Genomic DNA, 15,426 nt, shown 5'->3' on the forward strand with positions numbered 1-15,426 from the left:
ATTTAAAATAGTTTCTAAAATTCTTACAGCTAACCACACCCCTCATGTAAAATGATAGCATTACTATTTTCAAATTTGAGTGTGGTGAACATGATTCTAGTACCATAAAGTTACCTCACTCTTTAAAATAGTTTTCTCTGTTTCCATGCCACACCATAATCATGTGAATGTATGTGTATTGTCTGTTGTTCCAGAACAGAAGCATGCTGACCTCCTTATTCTTTAAACTATTTTCCCTGATTTTAATCCTATTGTTTTCCTCTCATTTTAAATATTTAATACATATCTCCTCTGAATGTACAACCTCCCCTCACCTCTCAATCAAGGGCATCTACTCTGTTAATTACTATTAACATTCAAACATGTGGTTGTCATTGTTTTCATCTTAAAGACAAAACAAAATAAATACATTATAGATTCACTTCTGTATCTAGCTAATCATGCTTCATTTTCTTTTCCTTTAGAGAAAAGAATTTTTAAAATGTTGAGGGGTGCTTGGGTGGCTCAGTTGGTTAGGCATCTGCCTTGGGCTCAGGTCATGATCTTAGGGTACTGGTTTCAAGCCCAGTGCTGGGTTCCCTGCAAGCAGGGAGTCTGCTTCTCCCTCTCCCTTTGTGCGTGCTCTCTCTCTCTCTTTCTCTCAAGTAAGTAAATAAAATCTTTAAAAAATATGAAATGTCAAACTCATTATCTTATTTGCTGTCTTTTAAACTCTCTGGAGACCACTCAGTAGAGTTTCATCCACACTGCTTGGCCAAACTGATCCAGTCGATTCTATCAATAATCTATGTGCAATCAAATCCAATAAATTCTCAGTCCTAATATAGTGTCATTTTTCAGCAAGATTTGATAGGGATTACTCCATTCTTATGTGCTTTTTCATCTATCTCAGTGGTCACTTTTTAATCATCTTTGCCTCCTCTTTACATTTACATACTGTAAACTTTGTGTATTTCTATTATCAGGCCTTAGAATATCATTTCTCATCCTTTTTCATTCACTCCTTGATATTCTCATCTGGCCATGTGACTTTAAATGCTACCTCTATGCTGACTCTCCCAGATACATACCTCCAGTGTAAACCAACCCCTGACCTGAACTACACATATGTATATACAACTGTCTACTCAGTATCTTCATTTATGTGCTATATATATTTAAACTAGACATATATTTGAGTTTCTGATCATGCCTATCTTCTCCTCTAAACCTCTTCTTTTCATAGCTTTTCTCATTTCAAAGACTATCAAATCCAGCCTTTGTATTGCTCAGGGCAAAATCTCGCCCATTCAATTCAATTCAAACAACCCAACTTTGATGACACTGAGCCAAATCTACGTCAGTTCTAATTTCCAACTCCGACTGAATTGATGATCAATTTTGCAAAATTCTTGCTAGTCTCTGATTTTCAATGTTCTGTGACTGCATGTGCACATGATCTCTCTCTCTCTCTCTCTCTCTCTCTCACACACACACACACACACACACACACACAATCTCTCCTAATAAAAAACAAAACTTATTTGTTTAAAGATTTTGAAGTCACCTTCCCCTCTATTCTTTCTCTCATATCCGAAATTCAGTCCTCTGCAGATCCTGTGGGCTCTATCTTTTAAAAATATCCCTAATCTGAATTTCTCAACAATTGTATTTGCAACTGTGGTTCATACTACCCTCTTAATTTGTCTCCATTATTGTCATAGGCTTCCATCTACTCTCTGATTCCACCTCTGTTCTCCTCTGGTCTACTTCCAACACAACTTGAGTGACTTTGCTGAAATGCAGGTCGGATTATATCACTCAAATGTCTTACCATGTCACTCACAGAAAAAGTCACAGGCCTTAATATAACCTCCATTGTCCTAAACAATTTGCCATTATCCAGTCCTGTTCCATTACTTCTGGGAGCTCATGTCCTAGCATTCTACCTTTTTTTTTCATGGACAAACCAACACCAGGCAATTGACCTACCTAGGTCACTGGAAAACTTTAATCACTGGTTTTGTGGCCTTTTGGCTTGCACTTCCCTCTTCCTGAAATTCTGTTTTCTATAGTATGCATTTTCCCACAATGGAAAATCACACAACCACTTTGCAGCACAGTTAAGCTGTTGCTTCCTGAAGATTGTAAAAATATTAGCAACTTTTAAGTGACATTTCACCCATTTTAAAAAAAAGGGAGGATAATCTCACAAGGCAATCTGTGAAGTGACTTGCTATATTCTAAGAAAATCAATCTCTTTAAAGAAAAATTTTATTACATGTTCCTTTTTTAAATTCTACAAAGTTTCATTTCTTTTTTTATAAAGATGTATTTATTTGAGAGAGAGAGACAGAGACAGAGAAAGAGAGCATAATTGAGGGAAGGGGCAAAGGGAGAGGGAGAAGCAGACTCCTTACTGAGACAGGAGCCTGATGTGGGGCTTGATCCCAGGACCCTGAGAACTGGACCTGAGCGACAATCAAATGCTTAACCAAAGGAGCAACCCAGGGCCCCCAAGTTTCATTCTTTAGAATAATGACATATATTATTATTTCCCACATTTTAACATAAATCACAAATAATAACTTACAAATGGCTAACTCTTTATCAACTTCATGCAAGTTACTTCTGAAAAATAAAGGAAGCAAAGCTAATTATTTACATCTATGTATTTCAAATATAAGTGCTATTGTTTTCATGTAACCAAAAGAATGGGGTCATCTGATTTCAGCATGGTTTTCAAACTACTACATCCATTCACTAAGTCTTGTGGATCCCCTTTTTCTTTTCTTTCTTTTCTTTTCTTTTCTTTCTTTTCTTTTCTTTTCTTTTCTTCTTCTTCTTTTTCTTTCTTTTTTTTTTTTTTTCATTTCCACTATGGCCAATGAACTCAGGCTCAGAATCTAAAAATCAGACTATTATACTTACAGCTCACTTATTTATTCTCTCCCATCTCTAATCCACACTTACATTTACTGTAAACTTTAGGTATCAGAGTGAAATTGAAAACTCTTTATCAAATTTAATTGGGATGGTTGAAGGATATAATAAAAAATAAATCCAAAAATATCAGCAAAGTATACATATGAATAGAAGTTTGGAAAATATATGTACTGGTGATAGGACTTCCTAAGCTATATTTGAGAGACATTAATAGATGCTCAAGTAGGATATTAGGGAAATACAAAATACAGATTACAAAAAGAAGGGATAGATAGATAAATGGATGGATAGATAGATAGATGTTAGATAGATAGATATTGATTTAGGTAAAGTTAACTGGTAGAAAGTGAGGGTATGGGTTTTCCCATAGTCCACAAAAAAAAAAGGTGCTAAAATTGAGAGCTCCTTATGTTTATTATTTGTGTGAAGTATCTGCATTTTGTTTTTAAAGGGTTATACCGCCTAACTGTTTCTGAATCTGCACCCACTGGGACTTCAATAGGAAGAATCATGGCATATGATAATGACATTGGAGAGAATGCAGAAATGGATTACAGCATTGAAGATGATTCACAGACATTTGACATAATAACTAATAACGAGACACAAGAAGGAATAGTTATATTAAAAAAGGTAGATATATTTATAATATTTACTTCACAGATGATAAAAATCAAATCAGAAATGCATATAATTATTTTGTATAGCCAGTTAGTTGTTGCTTCATTAAGTAATTGAAATGAGAACTGAATTGAAATGTGATTTATGGTTTAGGGAGCAAAGGAACTCAGAGATGAGACAGAGGTATTACAGAGTCTCAAATTATTTGTAGAGTAGTTTTTTTTTTATTATTTTTTTAAAGACTTTTAGAGGACAAGCTTTTTGGAAAGATCTTAAAATTAATACTCAATCCTATAGGATATTTATGCCTAGAAAAGTATAATTTTAATCCTAAAATCCAAAACATTTTATAATAGATGTAAATAACAAAACACAGAGATTTGCTATGCGGCCGCTTAATGATAATATCAGAGGGATCTAAGCAAGTACATGAGAAGCAAAACGTAACTAAAAAGCAACTAAGACTTAATAACCCAAACTTTTTTTTTTTTTAAAATAATGTCTTGGGTTAATGAAGCCGTTTATTCTTCTGCACACCGTATTTCTTTGTAGAAAGTGGATTTTGAGCACCAGAACCACTATCTTATCAGAGCAAATGTTAAAAACCGCCATGTTGCTGAGCACCTTATGGAATACCATGTTGAAGCTTCCACCACCTTTGTAAGGGTCCAGGTAGAGGATGAGGATGAGCCTCCTGTTTTCCTCCTCCCATATTACCTATTTGAAATCTTGGAAGAAAGCCCACATGGGTCATTTGTAGGCATGGTCTCTGCCACAGATCCAGATCAGAGGAAATCTCCCATCAGGTATGTGTGCAAAGCAGCTTTGTATTAATAAATGAGTGATTACAAGTTAGCCTGAAAATAAAATGTCATAGAAATGTAACAAAGATAAATCTGTTATTCCTTTATGTGGCACTTATTAAAGGTGCAACAGTTTAAACCAGTTAACTATTGATAAAGTTGTGGTAAAATAAGCAATTATAGCTGTACAGTTGTCAGTCACCAACCAGAATTCAATGAAATCAGCTCTATTAATTGGGGTGAGGGAAAAAAAACCACTGATTATGCTAAGTCAGAAGCAAATCTGACCAAAATATGCTTTATTTAAATACTACTAAATTAATATTTAAAAATTGAGAAAGCTTTCACAGGATACCCTTAAAATAGTAAACATGAAATTAGTCCACTTGGTTAGGAACAAGTTTCTGTGTTGCAATTAAATAATATTTACCATCTATTATTCTAGTCTGTTATTTTCAGGTGCTATATTTTCATATCTTTTTCAGTATTTGACTGTAGACCTGGTCAGACAGGAAAACAAAACCTGTTACATGTCTCCTTCCACCACCTTCCCTTATTCCTCTGTTCTCCATGCTTCATAGTTCTGAGAATTTTACAAACTTCCATGTATTTATGAAGATGTGGCTATTGCTTTGTATTTTGTAGGGGCTTTGATTCAAAGAAGCTTCTTTTAAGTTTTTGAAACAGAGAAATGCTCCCACTTTCCCAGTGTAATTCCTAGACATAAAACACTGCCTTCTGATATTTAGATATAGTTCCCACTGAGTAATAGTACTTTCTGTAATAAATATAAGTATATATGTCATATTTCATGTATATAATTATAACCCAGTAATTAGATTATTTTTAATGTTTATTTATTTATGATAGTCACACAGAGAGAGAGAGAGGCAGAGACACAGGCAGAGGGAGAAGCAGGCTCCATGCACCGAGAGCCCGATGTGGGATTCGATCCCGGATCTCCAGGATCGCGCCCTGGGCCAAAGGCAGGCGCCAAACCGCTGCGCCACCTAGGGATCCCAGTAATTAGATTTTTAAAAGTAGTATATATAGTCACCTATGTATTTTGAGAATACTAAAGAATACATAATTCTAAAATAATGCCTTTACGGATTAAGATGTTTATTATACTATCATTTATAATAATGAAACATAGGAAACAATTTAAATATCTAATCATAGTGGTATAAGTAGACGATGGATGATAAATGCTTGAAATGATGCTTATAAACATAGCATAATTTATAAATAATACAAAATTACTGGAGTTGTGTGTTTACTACAAGTAAAAATATTACCTATCTATGAGCCAAATAAGTGAGCCACACCCAAATATTAATAGGTGTTATGTGTTTTTTAGTATCACTATTGGTGGTTACTTGATTTTCTACCAAGAATATTTTAGCTAATAGTTTTTCCTTTTATACTGAAATTTTAATCACTGTAAACATTTTTTAGAGCCTATCGAAAGAATGGTTTTAATGTCTTTTATGGACATTGTTTCATTTGGAGATGCCTTTTTTAAAAAGATTTTATTTATTTATTTATTTATTTATTTATTTATTTATTGTTATTTATTTATGAGAGATACACAAGAGAGAGGCAAAGGCACAGGCAGAGGGAGAATCAGGGTCCTTGCAAGGAGCCCGATGTGGGACTTGATTCTGGAACCGAGATCATGCCCTGAGCCAAAGGCATACACTCAACCACTGAGCCACCCCGGCGTCCCTGGAGGTGCCTTTTAAATAAGACTGCTTTTCATATGTTTGTTAGGATGAAAATAGCCATTGAACACATTTCAGTAGGTATCCACCCACTGTTTTTGTTTTTATGGGTTTTTTGGGGAACAAAAGATCCAAAAAATGTTTGAAAGCAAATGCTAAATGACTTCAATGTGACTTTTAGTGTGATATATCTTCCTTAATACTCACTGGGTAGCAAGACATATAGAAACCAAAGGAAATTAAAGGGCATTCTATTTTGCCCTCAGGGTGTTCCCCATTTGGGGAAAAGAAATTAACATATAGAAAACAAATTGCATTACACCTAATTCAAATAACTCATATTAACTTAGTTTTCCCTCCATGTAAGAATTACCTGATATTTCTCCAAAGTATGGAGATTCTCAGGCTCAGTTTCAGCAAGTCTTCGGTGAGATTAACTGGTTTAGCAAAGTATTCTCACCATTGTTGTCATTGTTAAGTGCAGAAAAGCTTGAGAAAATATCCCTTGAACATGAATTATAATAATAAGGTTTGTGGTGAATGTCTAAGAAAAATGGGGTGTAGATATTAAGAAAGAATGCAATAATTAGACCTGAAATTGGTCAGTCTTCAGCAAGACAACTGAGGGCAGGGGAAGAATAGACAAAAGTTAACATTATCAGAAAGAACATAACTTTTGATCCCATAAACATTAAACAATATTATAGGGAAAAGCCATGAATGACTCCAAGCCCAAGAATTCAGACCAATTCCTTAGGAAAGTCCAAACATTCACATAAAAAGATAAATAACCTGGGTAGTCATGTATGTGACAAACAGGAAGAGCTCTGTGGGTTTTTGGGAATATAGGAGTCTTCTGTGGAAGAGGTTGTCGTTAAACCTCTTTCATCTGTGTTCTAATGGAAGCACTTAAAAATCCTTGAAACACCTAGTAGATCTGCAGCCTACTTGGAAAAATCCCCATTTGTTTCTGGGGGTGGCTTTTGTGTGTCTCAGTTGCTTTGTCTGTGAAGTGGGAATAGTACTTTTGTAGAGGCATATGAGGATTAAGAACACGAGGCATAGACATCTGGAGAAGCATGCATGGAAGAACCATTTGTTTACCATTCAGGCAAGAGCTGTTGACAATGGGAGAATGTGGGCACATTGTATTCATTCAGCATTTTTGTAGGAACGAAGAGTTGCATAAAAAAGAAATCCAAAATCAACCAAACATCAAAACTTCACATTTTAAGCTTTTTAGCTCAAGCTCTTTCTAAAATGTATTGCACACAACTTTCCTTTCTTAAATAGCGCGTATTGACTATTTTAAAATGTTACTGATGATGCAAGGTCATGATCTTTAAAACTTTTATTTGAAAATTACTTCAAACATTTGATTGGTTTTAACGAATGATTTATTATAGAAACAGGCTATTCTAGATGCTTAATACAAGATATTAACTATTAAACTACTATTGCTCTTTGCCAACAGATCTGCTCTGAGTAGGAAATGTGACCATTTGTGGATATGGCAGTAAATTGCTTCTAAAAGTTTAAAATGGGATTGAATTGAAACCAAATTCCCTTAAAGCTGAATTCTCTGTAATTTCTATTTTAATTCCCCCCTGAACACCAGTCTACAAATCAGTGTGATATTTTTAGAGACCTGTCAATTCAAGATTAAAATATTCTCATCTCTTGCCACATAATTATGGCAAACCTCATTGATGTCTCATCAAAGTCTTCAGGAATATATGTGCAATGAGAAGTCATCATTGAACCCAAGTTATTACTCTTCTTTAATTTTTATTATTAATCATTTGCAAGTAGATAACACATACTGAGTACTTCAAAGGCTTCTTTCATTGTGAGTTTGAGATCATTTTCCAGGCTTTTGCATGAGGGAATTTTATCTGGCTTCTTTCCATGCATGCTCTAACAGCATATTCCATCTACTATCTTACTTTTGGAGGATACACACACACACACACACACACACACACACACACACAAAACCATCTCATTTTTATTAAATATTATCAAAGCATTTTTCTTTAAACAAACAAAACCAAACAGTTCTCATATGTCAGCAATCAGGTAATTATAATATCATGCAGATTTAGCAAGCATCTATATGGGTAGGAAAGAAACTCAGCAGTTTAGGGTGAGGATATGCTTTACATTGCTTCAAAGGAGAAAAAAAGGTTAAGAAGCGTTAATTTTTACTGCTCTTTAATTGTACTCCTCTTAATTTTGCAAATGACATTTTTACCATTTCTTTTTAGCTAAATCTTTCACTTGTTAAAATTTTCTTTTGGGATTGAGAATCAATTACGTGTTTAGATTTAGCATACATCAATTTAAATCTGAGACCATTTTAGTTTAGTTCTTTTCTTTTTAATCCTCACTGAGTGGAATCTTAAATATATGCATGCACCTTTCTAAAATTGTTCAGCATTACATTATCTATATGGAGTACGCATTTAATTTGTCTAATTGCCTCAAAAGGGTTTTATATATCACAGTTATACAGAGAAAATAATAAAATTAAAGAATTCTTTTTCTTTGGTGCAGGTATTCTATTAACAGAAGCAAAGTGTTCAGTATTGATGACAATGGTACAATCATCACAACTAACCCTCTTGATCGAGAGATTAGTGCTTGGTACAACCTAAGTATTACAGCCACAGAAAAATGTAAGTACTCATTTAGGACCACACATTGGCTCAGCATATATTTTCAACCATTCAATAATCGCCAAATGTAGGGAAAGAAGCTAGCCTAAAATTTATTGGAACTGGAGTTAAATTATATATATATATATATATATATATATATATATATATATATATATATATTCATATATGTGTATTTTATTTTATCATTTTAGATTACCAGTGTCTATTAATTCCTATTATAGCTTATTTATATACTTACTGCTAAATACTTTAAGACTTTTTATTGTGAAAAATTGAATATAAATTTTGCAAGATTTTTAAAACTGGGATATATTTAATATATATTTTCTATAGGTTCTCTTAGAAGTTATGAGTTTAATGAAAAAAGAAAGTCTTATGTACATCCCCCCTTCAAAAATTCACCCTTAAAAAATACATATATGTGGAAAAAAGTTATAATCTTCCACTTAGAGAAAAATTTCAATTTAGAGAAATGTTTAATTGTCTAGTAATATCATACCATTTAACCATAATCAGTTTAGACTGACTGTATGAGTTCATGAGGGCACTATTCTGGAAATAAAATACAGAATGCCTGTGCCTTGTTCTATTTTTGGATCAAAGTGTTAGTATATACTTGGATATTAGGGATAGGGTAACACTCCAACACAGCCTTTTAAAACTTCAGGCATTTACATATTTCAATGAAATTATGGGAAAAATATGAAGGAGTCAAACAACTAAAATTCATTGGTACATCAAAAACAGTAATCATAGTCAAGACATTTTCAAATTAAGCTTATAGTGGAAGTTGTGCTAACAGTCACATCTTCAGTACTCAGTGGGGACCAATTGTTATTGTTATTTGTTATTTGTCTTTATTTATGTTTTTTAGTTTTGGGGTTTTGCTTCCAGAATTAGGCAGATGATTCCATTTTCAGATTGTAAAAAGTAGATAAAATTATCCTAATTTACTACTTGTATAGTGTCTTCAAAATTATCGATTAATTTGCTATTAAGTCAAACATATTATTTAATTCACACTCAAAGGAATAAATACAATACAATATAAAAGATGATCAAGATCATTCCCTTTATTTAATTGATAGGCTTACTTTATATGGTTCAGTAAATAATTAAATTTTTGAATGTGAAATATTCTGGAATGCATCCTTTATAATTGATTCTGCATAAATTTTAATTTACTTTTCTGGCTTGTGTGGGTTTTTTTTTTTAAACCTTTAAACATATATCTTATTTCTTACTTTATTAAGCAGTTGACTGGGGATATGGTGGAGTGGAAAGCATCTCCTGCATATTTTTTTTGTCATGCATTGAATAGCTCTATGTATAGAAACACTGCAGGAGGACTGGGTCTGGGTTTTGAATTTTCCATTTAACTTAACAACAAAGAATAAGAAGCAAATGTTAGAAGGAATAAAAGTCTGCTGTAACAGAAGAAATGCCAAGGCTCTTGGTGTCAGAAAACATAAAGATGTGTATTCTAAAAGCAAGAGGTTTATTCATTGGGTTTTTTGAGAACAAATTATTTATAATATCACTATTTACAAAACTATTGAGAAAAAGAATTCAAATCAGTTCAAGGGAAGGATAGACATCTTTGAAAAATGTGTTTCTCTATAAAATGCTATTTTATCTATTACAAGAGCATGTTTTAATAAATGTATATAAGCTGTGAGCTTATTTTATATTCAAAGGAGATTTTTTTGTGAGAATATATCGTTTAGTTTGTGTTAAATTAGAGGTACTACAATGTGAGTTATAGAAAGCAGAATCTTTAAGATGTATTATGTGTGTTCTGAGACACAAAGCATTCTAAAATTTTAAGAATGAATAGAAAAAAGGATGAATGAGTAATTGGTATGAAAGGTTGCAAGATAAGTCAATTATGCAATTCCCATTAATAACATGATTATATCAAAAAGATGTCTTGGAGATCTCTAGAGAAACACTGAAATATTTTTGCTTGGCCCCCACCCTTTTTTGGAAGACAGTGGAGTTAAATTGTAGTGTTACAAAATAAAATAAAAATAATAACACAAATCTCTGGATTGCAAGATAGCTGCTGTCAAAAAATATTCATTCAACATACATATGTATATTTGCATATATACTACAAAGTATATTATCTATTCCATTAAATTATGTCACTACATACTGTGTTCAGAGGTGATATCCAAAGACTCAGCGACCCACTCAACAGAAATAATCAGATGAGACTTAAGATCTTACTGACGTATTACTCCTTACCAGTTGATCAACAGGCTTCACTTTATTAGAAAAAAACAATGGTCCGAAATGTTCAATATAATGTACTTACATATGTGGGTGGGTGTGTGAACAGATAATATTCAGGAAATTGAACTGTTTCAACTATTTACAATATTACTTACTACATAGGTTGCACTAAGACCATAGATATTATAATGTGTATATATTGAGGAAAATAAAAAGAGAATAACAATGACATTAAACACTGGGTACCATTTATGATTCATGGAGAAAAAATATGCTATGTCATTTCTTACATTTTTAGATATCTGTTTATAAAATACATAGTTTGCAAAGTGGCCGTGAGTATTCGTGAGTTTTCAGGATTTACATTGTATTAAATAGATTACTTTTATTGCACATACTTATGTAAATATATATATATGATTATAAAAGTACATATATATGAATATACTTTTTGTGTGAAATTCTACATTTAGTAGCATTTTTACAGCTCTTAATAAAAATTTGAGGCAAACATCACTCCTATTTCAGAGAAGATGAATCTGAAACTTAACACAGTTTATTTGCCCGGCTGCTAACTGATGAAACTGGGGATGGATCACAATCATACCAGATTCCAAAGCCTATGTCTTAATCCTATGTCACACTATGTCACATTGTCTCTTACTGAGAATGTGAAAAATATTTGCTTTCAATGCTATCTGATTTAAATATGTATATGCAGTAATCTTAACCAAGTTTCATTTTACATTTTTTATTCTTAAAAAATAAAGTTTAATTGCAAAGTTACTGCACTTAGTGACTCCAGTGTAGGATCTAAATCAATTCATGTTGTCTGACCATGTCAGGGTCCAACAGTTGATAATCTCTGTAAGTATGTTAGCTAAATTCTACTTTGATACTTGTTCTGACTGTGCTCTGAGGTGTGCTCATCTCATTCTGTTGCTGTCGCTTTGTCCATGTTCATTTGTTGATGAAAGCATTTGTTGATGATGTGATAGTCATTGAAATGGAAATGATTAATATTTTGAATAGATTTTAAAGAACAGTGTCTTGTGCAAAAGTATGTTAAATACATGTTTTTTAGGGGTGCCTGGTGGCTTAGTTGGTTAAGCGTCTTACTTTTGATTTTGGCTCAGGTCATGATCTCAATGGTCAGAGGATAAAGCCCGGACCGGGGCTCACACTCAGTGGGGAGTCTGCTTGAAGATTCTCTTCCTCTAGCTCTCCCACCTTGAGCATATGTGCATGTGTGTGTATGTGCACATGCATGCTCTCTCTCTAATAAATATCTGTAAAAAATACATGTTTTTTTGAAATAAATTTTCTCTTGAAACTTTAAAGCCATAACATATTTATATTAAAGCAATTGTTTTACATTTGAAGAGAGCAAAATAAAACATATGTAACATTTAAAAGCAATAGATTTAGGGCACCTGGGTGCTTAGTCAATTGAGTATCCCGCTCTAGGTTTGGGTTCAGGTCATGATCTCAGGCTCATGGGATGGAGCCCCAGGAGCTCCATGCTAAGCAGTCTGCTTGGGGATTCTCTTCCTCTCCTTCTGCCTTTCCCTCTACTCATGAGCACTCCCTCTCCCTCTCTTTCTAAAATAAATAATATATCTTTTTATAAAAATAAAAACAATAAATTAGTGGACTTGACAACATTTTAATTATTTTGAGGAAAAATAAATTAGGTTGCAAGTAAATTCAAGGGAAAATAGAATAAAACAAGTAGTTTAATAGATATGTAATTTTAGATACAGAATTCATAAAATGTGATTGAAGTTGGTCATTTGATGTAAAAAGTATCAATTTATAAATTTTTAAACCTAAAATCTTATGGATTATAAAGTATTATATTAAAACAAATAATTTATAGGGATGTCTGACTGGCTCAGTGGATTAAACATCTGATTCTTGATTTTGGCCCAGGTCATGATCTCAGGGTCCTGAGATCCAGCCCCTTATGAGGTTTCTTGTTCAGTAGGGAATCTGCTGGAGAATCTCTTTCTCGCATTCTTTTTCTGTGTCCCTCTGCCCCCGCCCCACACTCACGTGCACATTCACCCTCCCTTCCTTTCTCCCGCTCTGCCCCATGCCTCATGCTCAAGTGAACTCTCTCTCTCAAATAAATAAATAAATAAATAAATAAATAAATAAATGTTTGAAATAATATTAATAATTTATAAATAAAAGAAGTTTAAAAATGCAATCAAGGAAAACAAACTTGTAAATGCCTGTGAAAGGCAAACTAAATATAAACTGAATACATTTATTTTACACAGAATTTAATACTTAGGAGTTAATCACTGTTTCAGGAATAAGTGATTAGAAATGTTACCAGGTACAGGAATTCTACAGTTCATGCTGTTCTGCTCCTGGCATTTTAAATCAGTTTTCTTAGAATAAAAAATAATACTTTTAGATAAAAGAGATGATATTCCCTCTGTTATTATTTATTATAAAGCTAAGATTTTAGAACATTGGGAATGAAATTCCAAAATAAAATATAATTAGATAAACATTTTCAGAAAGCTGCAAAGTTAATGTATATTTAACTCATCTTTAAAGATTTTTTTTAAAATTTTTGTTTCATTTTAAATAATTGTCTAGAAGAAACTTTTGTAACACCAGGTAACCAATTTTTATGTACTTTTTCTCTCTCTGGGATTTTTTTTCTTGTTCATTACATCATTACATCATTAAACTCATTTTAGAACAATTTTGGAGAAAATATTAGCATGTGCCAGTTTCTTATGAATATGGTATCATCAAAAATAATTGTGTGAGGGCACCTGGGTGGCTCATTTGGTTAAGCATCTACTCTTGGTTTCAGCTGGGGTCATGATCTCAGGGTGATGAGATTCAGACCATGTTGGGCTCTGCACCCAGTGGTGAGTCTGCTTGAGATTCTCTTCCTCTCCCCCCTCCCCTGGCTCATGCTCTTTCAGTCTTTTTCTCTAAAAGAAATAAATCTTTAAAAAATAATTATTTGACCATATAAGTCTCAATAATATTATGAACAAATAACCTGAATGGTAGAAAACTGGGAATCACATGATTGTTACAAATACTTACTGCCCAAGGTGAATAAATTGAAACCTACAATATAACAGGTAGGCTGATTATAGGAAGGATCTTTTCTGTTTTAACATTTGTTTCCCCAGGAAATGAAGTTCATCATGCTTTAGTCTCTTTCCTGGAAACCTTCCCAAGTTAAGCACCAAGCTATTCATCAGCATGTCAGCTAAGTGAATAAAACTACTAACTACTTTTAAATAAGCTGTGAAAACATATGCATGTTTTGTATAGTCATACCAATTTTAATTTAAATTTAAACAGATTTTCCAGGAAGACAAAAAGATAAAACCTTTAAATGAATTTCCTACTACGTTTAAAAAACATTATTTGTGCCTGAAATATTTTTTCCATTTTGCTTACTTAAGCAAAAATATTGTTCTATGGGTATATATGTTTAAACGATAAAAAATATGAGCCTGAATTTTTGAATAATTCTATCCTGAAATCTTTAGAAATAGCTATATCTTATCTATTTTTATTCTGAGCATGACACAATGGAGAAGAGTCTCAAGATGATAATTCTTAAGATACATCTTAAGATTATAAATATGAAAGGCTAGATTTTTTGGTATGTGATAAACCTTGCAAATTATAATGTTTAATTAATTGGAAGTTACACTTTCTATCATAATTGCAACTGTTATTTATTGGGAAAATAATGATAAACACAGTCTCATCCTGCCCCAGAAAACAACCCCATCATAGTGGAATAGAAAAAACAGTTTTTTCATTGAAAAGCCTTAAACCAGAATTTGATGTGCATTACAGGAATCTGCTGAGATTTCCAAGTCAGAAAGAAAATTCCCCCTATTATAGAATCAAGCATCATATTCTCAGGATAAACAAGTACTAGCCTTCAAGTAGGAAGACCTAATACCACGTGTCACACAGAGTTCAGCAAGTCGATGGCATGACCATCTGCTTTTGCTAACTGGCTTTCTTGTAAGGAAAACTAAATTTCTCAGATTTTTATGACAACAGGTAGCTTTGGACTTTGGTCAATGCCCTTGCTGAACTAGATTCCCACTCTCCAACAGAAACTGGGAGTAAGGAGTACTACGTTCCTTGATAATTATATATCAGATTTGGCTTCCCGTACTTGATAAAGACAAGCCTGGGTTGTAAAGTTGTCAAGACATTTATTCAATTTTTAAAGGGTTTATATACATTTCAAAAAAAAAAAAAAAAGAAGACAAAACTCAAACTATAAGCTTCCTAAAGTACATGTTTTAGGAAGAGGAAAAAGTGAAAGTCTTTTCCCTTATTTTCACAGGGAGAATTAGCCTTTTTTTTTTTAATGTACTTGCAATTGCAAATATAATGCTTTTCCAATAACATAAGAACAGGATATTA

At 32.9% G+C, this 15,426-nt stretch overlaps 1 protein-coding gene across 2 annotated transcripts in view; it reads left to right on the plus strand.

Moving 5' to 3' along the window:
- LOC129514644 (cadherin-19) overlaps positions 1–15,426 on the plus strand; it is a 92,022-nt gene that overhangs the window by 45,759 nt on the left and 30,837 nt on the right. For both annotated transcript variants that reach the window (XM_055333400.1, XM_055333401.1), the window contains exons 6-8: positions 3,377–3,558; positions 4,099–4,352; positions 8,630–8,751. In XM_055333400.1, the coding sequence (XP_055189375.1) occupies positions 3,377–3,558; positions 4,099–4,352; positions 8,630–8,751 (558 nt within the window). The remainder of the gene's footprint in view (positions 1–3,376; positions 3,559–4,098; positions 4,353–8,629; positions 8,752–15,426) is intronic.

This window comes from Nyctereutes procyonoides, unplaced genomic scaffold (genome assembly GCF_905146905.1).
Source record: "Nyctereutes procyonoides isolate TBG_1078 unplaced genomic scaffold, NYPRO_anot_genome, whole genome shotgun sequence".
Lineage (NCBI taxonomy): Eukaryota > Metazoa > Chordata > Mammalia > Carnivora > Canidae > Nyctereutes > Nyctereutes procyonoides.